The sequence below is a fragment of the Natator depressus genome, chromosome 3 (genome assembly GCF_965152275.1).
Source record: "Natator depressus isolate rNatDep1 chromosome 3, rNatDep2.hap1, whole genome shotgun sequence".
NCBI classification, from domain to species: Eukaryota; Metazoa; Chordata; order Testudines; family Cheloniidae; genus Natator; species Natator depressus.
In genome coordinates, this window is record NC_134236.1 from 80994982 (window position 1) to 81009790 (window position 14809).

General features: G+C 39.8%; 1 protein-coding gene across 2 annotated transcripts in view; it reads left to right on the forward strand.

Annotated features, from left to right (window-relative positions):
* LIN28B (lin-28 homolog B) overlaps positions 1–14809 on the forward strand; it is a 132011-nt gene that overhangs the window by 10066 nt on the left and 107136 nt on the right. The window contains exons 2-3 of one of the 2 annotated variants that reach the window (XM_074948169.1): positions 766–814; positions 10154–10338. In XM_074948169.1, coding sequence (XP_074804270.1) covers positions 781–814; positions 10154–10338 — 219 coding nt within the window. In that variant the 5' untranslated portion in view covers positions 766–780. Of the gene's footprint in view, positions 1–765; positions 815–9068; positions 9291–10153; positions 10339–14809 lie in introns of those variants that run through there. The other variant, XM_074948170.1, reaches the window with a different exon arrangement.

A 14809-nucleotide genomic window follows, 5' to 3' on the forward strand; every position in this document is an offset into this window, starting at 1 on the left:
ACTGCATGGCATTTTTGCTGTCATTATTATGCTATGAAATCAGATAGATCCTGCTTAATTGGAAGTGGACCAGAAATACATCTAGCACCAACAAAGCCATATTGTGTGTTGGTCTCTGATCAAATATTTTTGTTAATTTATTGAGACTTTGTAAGTATTGGTTTAAAATGCAAATGATTCTCTGGGATTTTACTAGTATTAAAGGAAAGGCATTTTCCTACTGATTCTCGTAGGTTGTTACTATGACCCATAATGTTTAGTACAATTTGACCAAAAATTTATTCCAAGATACTTCCTTTGAAGTATATGTAAAGACACAAATTGATTGAATTTTTTAAAATGATTTAAGGTATACAATTTAAGCATGGCAAAGCCAACAACCACTAGTACTTGAGTTACCTATTGCGATGAAATATTGATAAGTGAAAACAACACCTTGCAGTATCCAGCAAATCCGTGTATTTGTCTACTTCATCATTAACTTGTATAAAAAGATTATTAATGGGGCAATGCCTTTAAAGAATGGAGAAGCCCCCCCCCCCCTTTTTTGTAACAGGCTGATTGTTACCTCTTGGTTATCTAATTGTGGTTCTGATGAGCTAGGTAAGTCGCGAACAGTTAAAAAGTTTACAGGTCACTTCACAGAGTCAAAGCCCTGGCATTTTATGGCCTTCTAATGAGCCGTTAAACTGGAGAAGGGGTAATTAAATACTGTGCTCTAGTACAATTTGCCGGCTAGTACTGACTTCAGCTCTCTGATTTTAGGTTCCTTAGAAGACGATGAGGTCATTCAAGAAGGTCTCCTCGGGACCAGGTCAGTCTTTTTTTTTTTTTTTTTATAAAGTCTTACATGGCTGACTTTTCATATATGATTGGGGAATTGGTATTTGATAACTACTTTATGCCTCCCACTGTCACAACAGAATATACTGTAATGAAGCTAATATCTGTCTGGAAAAGTGCGATTAGACTCGAAGAAAGAATTTCATTCAGTTTTCTCCAAGGTTTGACTTTGGAATTCTTGATTGGTCTAACGGTTTGTAAATGGATTTTTTTTCTGGACTGGGGGCAAAAAGACAGTATAGAATGTTCATTCCCAGGTGTCATCTTGTGAGCCTAAATAATGGATTTAAAGACATCTTGAAATACATTACAGAATTACTATTAGAAGAACTATGGTGTGTCACAGCCATCTCTAACAGGTCGAGTTATTAATGATAAAAAACGCAATAGTTTTAAGTACTGTATAACAAACATATCAACAAGTAAAAGATCAGTGCCCATCTTTTAGCGATATTAAATTGATTTTTAATGCAGCAGCAATGTAAACATGTTATCCCGCACAGTCCTCACATTCATAGACAATTCCTACCTACATCTATTTTTGAGGCAGTACTATACGTTGCCAAACACTGTTTTTGGCATATGAAACTGGAGAAGAACAAAAAAAAAGCCTCAGAGTTCACTGATCTTGGTCAGGTTTCATTAGGCAGTATCCATTGATTTTATTCCCTGGAAGCTGCGCTAACAAATCCTGTATTTCACTTTGCAAATGGTCACCTGGGAAAACTCATTGCCCAACTACTCTCCCTACAGCAACACCCGCTATTCCCATTTTGTTTCCCCATTTGTCCACTGCCTGCTGTCTGGCTCCTTAGAACATGTACTACAATAGCCGCGTCAGGAGAAGGGGTGATCACATTCTGTTGCTTACCTTGGTTTCAAGAGTTTGCATAGTTGTATGTAGCCTGTGTCCAGCCCTGCTCAGGCTCTGTAGCGTTGTTGGGTGCTCTCCTGTTGCCCACTGAAGTTTAGTGTTTTTGGCTCTGTTCCAGTTGCTACTTTTTTGTTAGGCGCATGCCTGTTAGGGATCTGTAAGGTGCTCCTGACGTCACTCAGACTAGCAAATAAAAGGGGCCGGGGGTCCTCTGGTGCGATCCTTTATCCTCCTCCCTGGGGCACTGAACACATACCGCTGAGTGAGGCTTATGCAGCGCCGCGGCACAATGGGCTGGGAATTCCGTGCATGCTTAATCACGAGCTACATCTTGTGCTTAAGGCAATGGCTTTGGTCAGATATAGCCGTTCAGAATAGTCAGTGGGCAACAAGCGTCCATAGCATCCAGCGTCTCTGTACAATGGAGAGCTGCATATGTATTTATATGCACCACATAATACAAACCCACCTTCAGATTTTACCTCCATCTAGGGCCCGATCCTGCTCCGTTTGGGAGTGTTGCTGTTGGCTGCAGATGGGAGCAGGGTTGGTCCCCTAATCTCTGTAGCAATATATTGTAGTATGTGCACGTGCTGTTACTAAAATGGGTAACGGAGACTGGTGTGTCTACCTGCCAGTGGGCGGGACAGCCTTAAACACACACAGTCCCGCGCTCTCGCTCCCTCTCAACCCAATGTTTACTGCCATTGCTATGAAACTTGAAAAAGCAATACGAGCTTTGAGAAGCAGCTGCAATCTTTAATTTCTAGGCTTCTCTTTCTTTCCTTCGTTCCCGAAATGAAATGTAGGGAAGCATATACAATGTCTCCTTATGTGAGTGGTCTTACAAAAGCGGGACTCTTCTGTAGGGCTTGTTTTCCAAATATAACCACGTTTTCCGCAAGTTACTGATGTGGCGCCTCCTTAAATCTAACCATGGAAGCAGTCCTTATCAGTCCTTGCAAATCCACAGCTGAAAAACTGCTAATGTACATGAGGCCACAGCCTGCAGTGAGCTCTGGAAGGGCTCTCAATGTCCTAATGCCCTTGGATTACATCTAGGATTAGAGCAGTTTCTGGTATTTTAATAATGCCTCTCCAAACCATCAGAATTACAGGCAAAAATGCAGAGTGCATTGTTAGCTATTCCAGAATGTTTACAGTATCACTTTTGGTATCAACATTCATTTTATTTTTTTACTATCAAATATTTCAAATCACCTATTTTAAACCTTCCTCCCCCAGACTCTGGTTATTAATTAAAATAACACCACCTATGGACGAAAAAAATAAAACACAGGCTTTAAGATATGGAATATTTTAGTCAGGAATGAGGAGAAAATCATGGTTCATAAATATTTGTTAACATATTAAAAGTTCAGATTTAAAATAAACTTTAGGTATATTCCAATCATTCAGCTACCTCCTTGAGATGTGACACATCCTTTAAAAAATTAATTCATCATCAAGTTTTTATATACGTCAGTATTTTCCACTGCAGTGTGACGTCAACTTTCTATAACAACTTGTACAAAATACAAATGGCAGAAAAAACTACCAATTTTTATGATTAAGTATTTAATAACTTTTGGAAAACAATGGAAATATTTAACGGTCCGTTAAACTAATCGATAATTAACAATAAAATAATTAAAAACGTGTAAATAGTGACGGTATTGACATAAAATGTTAGTCACTTAATATTCATAGATGTATACAAGTGTATGTTTGAATTTTTCGTAGTTTATAATTATGGAGAGAACGATTCAATCGTAACGAGGTTTATTTAATTTAAATTTTAAAATAAGTCTAAGAAGCATCGTCGGTTAAGAAGTATAAGCTTACACACACAAAAAGAAAAGGAGGACTTGTGGCACCTTAGAGACTAACAAATTTATTTGAGCATAACCTCACGAAAGCTTATGCTCAAATAAATTGGTTAGTCTCTAAGGTGCCACAAGTCCTCCTTTTCTTTTTGCGAATACAGACTAACACGGCTGTTACTCGGAAACTACACACACACACACACACACACACACACACACACCCACCCACCCCTGACGTTATTTACAGGTGTTAACTTTTATAGTCGGGACATCGGAGTCTTCGAAAGGGATAAGGAAATCACCGTAAACAATAGTGAAATGGGGAAAGGAAGAAAAATCCCCCCCTTTTTTAAAAAAAGTGTTTTATTCATTGAAACCGCTATAGCTGATTTAGGGCGTTGTTAAATTTCCTCTCGCTGTTTTTCCACACACAGCCCACGTTTCCTGACATGAGGGCAGCTAAGGAGGAGTCTTCAAAGCTAAAGGAACAAGTAAAATTGACAGAGCTACCTAGATCCAACAGGACAGGCAGTCTTTGCAACACAGACAGCTAGCCAGCTTGAAGTGGTCGTTATTGCGGGTCAATAATGGAAAGTGGTTGCGGTGGAGGGATTATATAGGTAATAATTGGGATCTTCACATAATGAAGATTTGAATATGAAAAGCAGCCATACCAACCTCTCTTGCATTTCAAATTAATGCATGGAATGCATTAATGATCCCAGAAAACTCTCCCGGAAAAACTAACGCTGAGGGTTAAAAAAAAAGAAGTGCGTGTGAGAAAGGAGATCATTGCCCTGGCCCCGTTTCTAATGAACGCTGGGGTGCCGAGGAAACCCCCTGCCCAGGCTGCAGCGGAGAAGGAACCAGAGGACAATTTTGGCGCCTGCGCTGCAGGTGTGACCATGGGCTCGAAGAGCCTTTGCACCGCTGATTTTTCTCTCACGCCGTGATCTTACCCCCTTGCAACTCCTCTAATGAAACCGTTCGACATGACACGACACCCGATATACTACAGCCCCGACCGAGCAGTCTGATTGTGAAGAGAAACACGGTGTGGAGGGGGGCGGGGAGGGAGGGAGAAGGTGTTATTTCCCCGACACACAGACTCTGGGTTCCTAACGTGAGGGCTCAGGAGGAATCTCCAAAACTAAAGAACAGGAGGATTTGTGGCACCTTAGAGACTAACCAATTTATCTGAGCGTAAGCTTTCGTGGGTTACAGCTCACTTCATCGGATGCATCAAAGCTTACGCTCAAATAAATTGGTTAGTCTCTAAGGTGCCACAAGTCCTCCTGTTCTTTTTGCGGATACAGACTAACATGGCTGCTACTCTGAAACCATCTCTAAGGTTGGCAGCGTTACCTAGATCCACTGGGACAGACCCGATCTTCCTAGCAGGGAGCAGGTTCTGGGAGTGGGGAATTCGCCATCCCAGGAGAGCTTTTTCCTCAAACATGCAACTTCCCGGGGGCATCCCTGCCGGTAACAACCTGGAGAGGACGGGCTCTCCCTGGAGCCGAAGGGGCTGGACTGGGCGGCCCCACCGCGCCAATGAGAAAGCCACCGTGAACCACGCCGTGACAGGTCCACTCCGCTTAGCGCGGCTCGGGCGGGACCTTGCGGATCCCCCTCACGTGGCGAGGGGCAGAAAGTTGGCTGGCTGGGTGGAAGCAGACCCGGGTTGGCTAGAACCAGGAGGTGCCCGAAAGGCGGGAGTCCACCGGCTCTCACGTGGGGCCAGGCTTGGAGGGCGCCGTCGCGTCTGGTCCCTGCCAAGCGGGTGAGTTCCGAGGCAAAGCCAGGAGCGCCCCTCAGCCAGGTCCTGGAACCGGGCTCCACGTGGGGGAGGAGAGATGGGTGGGTGACTTGACCTGACCAGCCGCAGTGGCGCTGCCCCTCCCCCTCGTTTTCGGAAGAACCGCGGCAGCGGCGGATCTGGTTTTAATAGAGACCATCGCACCAAGCACCAGGCACGTCTGATCTGCACGAAAATAAAGGACACCAAGCGCGGCGCGCGCGGGCTCCCTCTTCCCCCACAGCCACACCGGCACGGTTGAGTGAAATGGGCCGTCGGGGGAGGGGAACACGGGGCTTCCAGCTCTGAGTGATGATAATAGTTCAAAAAGAGAAGCCCCCACCCCCTTTTCGATGTGGTTATCACAGGGCAATGGCAGGGGCGCGCGCTCCTGCTTTTCTTGATTAGCGACCTGAGCAAAACTACAAAGTGTTTTCAAAACATGGTAAATCGAAGTTATCTTAAGAGCTCAGTTTTCACAGTGTTAAACATGAGTTTTGATCCAAATACATGGAGGTGGGAGGAGTGGAAAAGGGTGTTAAAAGAAATCGGAAATGAGAAAAAAATTAAAACCAGAGAAGTTTTAGAAACATGACAAATTAGAAAACAGGCACCCAGAGCTCGGGCCGTTTTGATGCCAAAGGAGTCTTGGGACAGCTTCATGAATACGTTTCTTTCTCCGTGTAATTATCTCAACGAAAAAGCATGTTTTCTGTGGGGAGAGCAAGTCGATGTTAAAGACAGCGGCATCTTTCTAACGCCTGAAATATGACCATGATCCTGGAATTCCCCCAACCTGGGTCTGCTTAAAAAAAGAAGTGGGTGTTTGTGGCCGATTGTTTGTGAATGAATTTTGGAAGGTTTTTGAGAGTTCCCAGCTGGCAACAGCTCTCTACCTTCCACAAAACTTGAAAGGCTGATGTCCTTTGCAGGAAATGAATGAGTCGATAACATCTGACACCAGTGACCAGTCCGGTGACCCCAGCCTTAATTCCAGTAATACTGGAGGCCTGGAAATCTCAGTAAAGACCACTTGCAAATCTCCCCCCTTCACAACACGCGTAATTTACACAATCAGCATTTATTTTGTAATGTAGGAAATCCTTTCAACTATCTCTTATACTTGCATTCAGCTTTCTTTTGCTGTTTTCACACTCCTCCCTTTACTCTGATAAAAAGCATAATACTGTATTGCTTTAAAAAATATCAAACTATCTGGAAACAAAGGACAGTTTCTCCATAAAAAAACCAACAACCTGGGTCAACTTATTTGTGTCCAGTATCAGTAAACCCAAGAGTCTAGTCTCCATAGCATTTTTCAGCCAAATGCGGATAGAGGAGACCAATCTGAGAAAAATACAGACTCTTATAACAGATACTATTTTAAAAAATCATATATATATATAGATGCCTCCTGGTTTTGGTAGACATATCAAATAGTTGATAGATATTTTCATATATACACTACATTCGTTTTCAATCTTTTTGCAGAAAAACGCTTTAAATATTTGTTCTCTCCAGCTGCCCTGCTTTTATTTTTCCATTGATTATATCAGAATTGAAATTATATATAGTAGTTCATATATATATATATATGAAATATTTAGTTTTTAATCTTTCACGTAGATAAAGCGAGTTGAATACTGATTTAACTTAGTAAAATAATTGCATTTATTAGGAAGTGGAAACGAAAAAAGGAATGGTTTATTGCACAAATGTGTAAAGGCAGGTCAGTGTAGGAAGTCGACCTCCGCTGTTGAAATAACCTATAGGAAATTTACGGTTGAAGACTGCAAAGGAATTTCAGGATTTAGAGCTTCTGCTCCACTTGCCAGATTGCTTGTATTTTTACACTTTTGCCCACCCCCTTCTCTTTTTACCAAACGTTCAACTGGGCACCTTGTTATTTCAAACAGAAATTAAAGACAAAGGAGAGCGATTTATACACTTTCCTGAAAAGCAACAAAAAGAGTAAACAGGCCTATCAGAGCAAAGGGGGTTTGCTTAATTGGGCAGACTGAAACAGCAAGTGCTTTGAAATTTTATAAAACACAATTATACAAGATCTGGGGGGATCACAGTTTGTTGTTTTGGCTTTTTATTTATTTATGTTTGTGTGGATGGGACAGGAGGGGTAATGCCAGAAAATAATCAGAAAATAATTTAAACCAGTGTCCTCGGATTTTAACAAGGTATAAACTACCTTTTAAATGTTACAGGGGCAGAAGTGTCACCAAACCTTAGTTTATGATTGTGTAGTGCCTGTGAATAGGATGTTTACTGACAAGAAAAAATGGGCAATGTGATTTTATATTTTTCATGCCTACCCAAACATATACTGTATATTTATCCATGTTCTTCCCCAGGAAGAAAAGGAAGGAAATAGGCATTTTTGATAAGTATTTTTTCTTAACATATTAAAACCTATTATTTGAAATACCTGGGACGCGAAGTACAGTAGTAGAAATAACACATTGTTCTTTCCTACTTGTATACCTGAGAGAGGTCCAATGCCTAGGGAATTCGTGAAGGAACACGTGAAAGCTGTATCAAGCCAGTTAGATTTTTTTTTTCTTTTATGTGCTTGACTCTCCCACCCACTAGTAGTGGAGATTTAAAAGTGCAGTCTCCAGGCCAGCATTATTCCTCTTCTCTTTGTCTTCTTCCTCCTGGTGTTTTTTTTTTTTTTTTGTCTTCCTCCTCCCTAGCAAATCCTCCTGTTCTCTTTCAGCCTCTCCTCCTCCTCCACCATGCTCCTGGAGAACAATCGCTGCTGATTGAGGTTCACTCTAATGCTAGGCTTGAAAACTGGGCTCTTATTTAGGAAGTCATTAATCACATCCCCTCCCCCGGAAAGAGATGGCGGAGAAACCTGTGAAGTGCAATCCCTCGCCCCGTCCCCCTCCAAAAATGTTTTGAAACGCTAAACCTCAACGCATTCTGAACCATATTAAGGTGATATCGCGTTTCCGGTACGCGTTTCCTTTGAATATGAAATAGTCATGTGAAACAAAGGGAGGAACATCAGCGATTCTCTGTGTATATGTTGAGCCCAAGTGTGCATATGTTTCTGCGTACAGTACATATAAAGTTTTCCTGGCAACCTAAGTAGGTTAAAATAAGGTGATCAGCGTGTTAAATTCCCTGAAGCAGTCGAATTTTGGCTAACGTGTCTACAAGAAAATAAATACAAGGTTAAAAGGCAAAAATACAGTTATAATTCAAAGGTGTTTAAATGCCACTTTTACTAAGGAAGTAGCAACACTTGCAAATATGTACATATTTTTTGTACACACGGCAATGTGTGTAGTAAGATGTGTATCTGTACAGAGTGCACATATGGTTATGCATGCATACATAGTATATGTGATCCTGTATACTTATTTGTGTGTCTATTCACATAATATATCTCCTTCCTATGACAGTATATATATATATACATATATAAAATCTCAGTTGTATGTCTAGGGATGGGATGTAACTCCATATGTAGCTATACGTGTATCTCTACACATATGTGTAAATACACACGCGCACAGAAACCCCCCAAATACGTCATCTTGATTTCCCGTGGAGTGTGCAAAGTAGCTGTAAGACAAGTTCGTATTTGAATTTTCTTGTTCATTCATAAATTATTTTGGTGTGTCAGCCTAAGTTGAAATGGCGATTGGCTACTTCAGACTCTTGCCAACCCCTTAAGGATCTGATGTGAAATTAGTCGCAAGAAAGCATGTAATTGACAAAGTCACGTGTGCGTAGGGGGCCAGAAACTGAGGGAGAGAGAAGGGGAAAAATCAAAAGAGGGAAAGCACATTAGACCATGCGAGCTAAATTTGTGATCGTTCAAAATCAGGATGTTAGATTGATGCAGAAGACCACTTCGATCCAAAGGGAAAGTTTTCATCTCACGAGTTTGGAGCAGAGGGCCCGTGGGGCAACATGGCCGAAGGTTAATTTTCTTATTCTATTGTTTTTCTATTATTTTTCTCTCTCTCGCTCTCTTCCCCTCCCCCTCCTCCTCTTTATTAACCCCACTAGGCACCATTCTTTTCTTTTTTTTTTTTTAATCGGATCGCGCAAAGGGGCTTTCTACAAACCTATTGTTACGGATTTCCAAAAATGTTCCGTACCGCCCACACCGATTCACACAACTTGAAAAGCTTTCATGGGGCTATTGTTTGAATTGTTCCTGTACGATTAAGCACAGTTTCAGTGGTGGGATGCGAAAACGTTTGTACACCTGTCCCCCCAACTTTAACTGAAAGTGGTTCCAAGGGGGGGGGGGGTGGATGCACGTTGGAAAATAGTACTGGATCCGCCGCTGTATGTGCAATAACACGTTGTTGTGCAATCTGCCCCTTTTTTGCTCATTCCCTCTCCACCCCCACCCGCGCTTTGCAAGAAGATAATAATTTAGCTGAGCATTTCTGTTGGAAAATGGGATCGGTCCTAAACCAGCAATATTCAAGTAAAGTATCGCGTTCTGTGGTGTAGTATGGCTGAAAGTCGGCGTAAAATGGAAAAATACACGTATATACAGAAACGTGGGCTGTTCCGGGCGACAGAGAGCGAGCATATGCTGGGTTTCCTCTCTGTTACCCTGGCTGCTTTTTGGGTTGTGTGCTTTTTTTAAATGGTTTTCTGTGCAGGGAAAGAAAACGGGTTGATTTTGTAATGTGCGGGTGTGTGGGGGTGGTTGTTTTTCTCCCCTCTGAGCAATCCCTTTGTACAAGGCAAAGGACGTTTACCAGAATTTAACTCTTTGCTTTGCATCGTGTGTGTGTGTGTGTGTGTTTTTTTCCCCCTCCTCAGCAGGGGCGAGTAAAGGTGGAGACGAGCCCGGGAAGTTGCCAGAGCAGGAAGAGGAGGAATCTCAGGTTTTGCATGGAACAGGCCATTGCAAGTGGTTCAATGTGCGAATGGGATTCGGGTTCATCTCCATGATCAACCGGGAAGGAAACCCTTTGGAGTCTCCAGTTGATGTTTTTGTACACCAAGTAAGACCAACTTTTGTCTCCCATCTTCTCCCCCCACCCCACCCCCACCCCCTTTTTTTTGGGGTTGAGTTCAATGGTGATCGAGTTACACTGGAAGGGAAACAATCAATCTATCGTTCTAGATATTTAAATGCATCTGTATATATGTAATAAAAACTGCTCTAAGAAGGGGTTCTATCTACATCAGCCCATTAAAATTCAAATAAGATCAGCATCCATAGTTGGTGGATTGTGCAAAAGGATATTTTATCTCTTCACAATGCAGGGCTGGGGTACAAACTTTTCTTTTTGAATTCTTTTTTTTTAAATAATCTCATATCCTGTTTTTGATAAGGTTTAAACTTTTCAGCTATGTCATCTGCTCAGGAGCTGATAGGTCCTTCCGTGCAAAGGTGATTAAAAATATACACAGAAAAGGAGAAATAAATATATTCACCAATTAGGTCTGTTGTGAACAAATTTTTTTTGTAACACTCTTCTTGTAGAATTAGACATTTTTTAAAAGTAGTTCATCCCAGATTAGTTGGTGAGAAGTAAATGTAATTAATAGGTTTATTTTGCAATGATACAGACATGAAAACATCCCTCTGATAATACATGACTCATCAAACTCTGTGTGTGTGTGTGTGTGTGTTTGTGTTTGTTTGTTTGTTTTAAAAATCTCTTTTGGAAAACATATCTAGTAGTAAATAAGACTAAGGACATTGTCTCTTTAAAGACACTGAACATAAAGATGTGTCCATTGTTTATATTTTTCACATATCTAACTGGTATCTAGAGCCTTATTTTGTACATGGAAACTCTAAGACAAATGTCTTCATTTGAAAAAGTTTCAGCTACAAGAAATGTTAATCAGGAAGTTTAGAAAACTTCTTCCAAGGTTATTGATGTGATTTGTGAGAAACCAGTGTACCTAGATCTCCCACATGCTTGTATTAGTCCCAAATTGCAAGAATGACATTTTGAATTTCATCACCCTTCTGAGTTGATCAGAGAAAAAGAGAACAATATCTGCAAAGTAAAGAGACTGTTTCAGGCTGGGTTATGGCCATGTCAGGAAAGCTAAAGGCATCTTAACTTTTCATGTTGTTGTCCATTTCCTATGACGTTTACAATGATTTGGGGGAGGTTTTGTTATGTGATATTCTATCTTGATGGTCTAGTTTTATTCCATATATTATTGTACGTTTGGGCTCATTTTCACCATTCACATTTAAGGAATATATACTTAGGATGAAGCTGATAGGAGATAACTGAAACAAGAAACAATGCTTGCTGGTGTGTTGCTTTGCTTTGTGGTGGTGTTTGGGTAGATTTTTGACCTTTTTGTGATCTGTCCACCCCTGCCTCCAGGGTCTACTCATCCATATTGTCTGTTTGTATGTGGAATTAAGTATACCTGTGAAATGAAATAGAGCTTTTATTTTTAATGTAAAAGGAATACTTTGTTTTTACATTCTTACACTTCCTGCTTCGCACTGTCAGGCATGGATGAAGCAGCTCCTTTCCTGCTGCTTTTCATGAGACTGAATTACTGAAATCATTGTCAAATCTGATTGCTATCAGTTTCCTTGCCTTTTTTCCCTCTAAACTGTCTTTAGGTCATTAATTGCTCTTTGTGATTATATAAATGTATTTTAAAGATGAAAGAAAGAAAAAAAGTCCTTTTTGTCTAATACCCTGGCATATTTTGTTTTCTTTGCTCCTCTAATATTAAAAAACCAAGTGTTTAAAGGATAGCAAATTGATTAATAAAATAAAATATTTGAAAACAATATTCTTAGAACTGTGTAACTGCACAAAAATGTTAAGTGATCATATTATGTGTAGGACTTTGCTATTGATACACACTTTAAAGTAAGTCATGTGTAATTTACTTACACAATAGAAAATATTCATAGAAAGTCAAAAGATAATCAAATAAAATTGTAGGAAATGTTGAAGCCAGTTTGTCTTTTGTGTAACATAGAAGATGGGGACATTTAATAAGCCAATAAGTGAGTTATGCAGGAGGAAATCATTTCAAGCGTAAATGTTTGGAGATACTGAACTAATGTACATGTCATAAATATTTGTATGGATTTACAGATTTCTGCTAGTACACAATACCATAAAAGATAGTATAGCTAATTGGTTTAAACTATGAACCTCATTAATAATTTTGGATTTTTCTCAAATATATGTCTTAATGCACTAATTTATCAGTGGTTCATAATTAATTGCTCTCATTACACCAAAGAAAGTATTTTAATATATCCCACTTTGTTTTTTCTTGGTGAAATATTCATTAAATGCAGGGCTTATGGTGACATTAGTCTCTTCTCTCTCCCAAAGCTTTAATATAATGGGGGGCATTATAAGAGGAGCAATGCCTAACTCGGGTTGAGTTTGAATTTCACATACTTCATTATTACAGAATAATTGTGCTACTTGGCTAGCTGATTTGAAGGTGACAGTAGCCACTGGTGGATAGATAGCCACAACAATATAAGGCCCTTTTAAAATCTGAAATGTTATACAAAGAAGAGATTGCATGCTGTTAAAATAGAGTCTGGTATCTGTACGTTCAATGGGCCCCATCCTCCAAAGCTGTACTCGTGCAATTAGGTCTTAATCATTTAACTATTGAAGTCAGAAGTATTGTTTATGTGAGAAAGGGTTTGCAGTCATATTATGAATTTGTCAGGATAAATATTGCTGTATACTATTTTAGAACTATTGTGTCTTCTACTACAGCACATACTTATGTACAGGGCTTGGCATACATACAACTAGACTTTTTAGATACTATGTATCAGAGAATCCTACAAATTAAGAATAGGAAAAACCCACATAATTTAGTACCTATACAGGATTGCTTATGCAGGATTGTTCCCTACAAATACACTTCTAGTGTTTTGTCTAGCCGAGCTTTAAATATTCCCAATGACAGGATTTTCCACCCCCTTCACTTGAGAAATTGTTCAAAGCCTAAGAGATTTTGCTGTCAGGAAGACTTTCCTGATATTCAGTCCAAATTCCCTTTAATGATTTCATCCTATTATACCCACTTCTATTTACTTGTAGCACTGTAAATAATTTATCTCCCTCTGTGGTGTTTACACCCCTCAATTATGTGTGCACTATAATCATGTTTTCCCTTTGTCATTGCTTAACTAAGCTGTGCATATTTAGGTCTTTTTTAGAGCCCATACTTCTTTAAGTCAATGGAAGTTCTGTGCATGGAACAGCTGCAGTATTGAGCCTTTAACTCTTCTTTTTAAGTTATTCCCTTCAGCACTCTGATTTTGATTGATCTTCTCTGAACTACCTTCGGCTTGTCATTATCTTTCTGGTAATGAGGTACTCAGAGCCAAACACATTATTTCAGATGGAAACATACCAGAGGTCTCTCTATATTTATATATTATAATTAAAGTAGAGTACATTTGTAAACATTTACACTCAAGTCCTTTTCAGATTTGGTTTGCATATGCCTGTCCATGTATTCAGCATCTTCATGTTGATCTTTTGTTTGAGCTATTCATTATTTCCAGAAGGAAGTTATAGAATAGTTAACCTGTTTGTTTCTGAATCACTCTTTACTCAAATTGCATTAATGGGACTATCATTTATTTTTATAAGAGTAAATATAATGGGCCAAATTCTGCATAGTGTAACTATGTTGACTTCAACAGAGTTGTACCATACTGGATTTGGCTCAGTATTGTTGTTCTTCACACCTTAAATTCCACATTAGCTGCTTTATAATAGATCCTGTCTTTAGTGGGAGATGCATGTATTTATCAGAGGGCAGAGCTGGGCCTAATGAGTGTGCAATGATAGAAACTTCTTGTGATTCTGCATAAGTTTAAGTACAGCAGTTTAAAAGGTCTACAGTTCTGTAAACTAAAAGGGATTATATGTGAGGTTTTAGCCCCAAGATCACAGTAAAAGGGTTGATGCTTGAAGTTAGTTTAACTGCTCAGATGTTTGTATATAACGTTTTTTTAACCAAGGGGGAGGGGTGAACTCTGACCCACTGTAGGTCCCTTCCAGCTCTAATTATTCTATGGTTTACCTTGGGAAGAAGGTTTAACTTTGAAAGTGCTTAACAAGACTGTTTATGTGATCACACAAAAAAGAGCAGTTTTTGTTGGTTTTAAATCTAAATAGATGCAATTTATAAGTGTTTATTACACATGAAAACTTCATAACCTTGTGTTCTGTTTCTGAATTTTAAGATCCTTGCCTAGGTGGATTTGTTTAGAAGATGCAGATAGTGGGGATGTTCTATATTAGGGTCTGGTCCTGCAGCCCAAAATTATTGCCATAATGGGATTGATTTTTGCATAAGGATTTTGGGACCTAAAACAGGATGCTTTCTATATCTGTATTTAAATGACCAGCATTAGCTAAAAGCACACATTTCCATCTGAAACTTGTTTTAACTACTATTGTTACACTTAAGTCTACTGAAACTGGAAGAAAT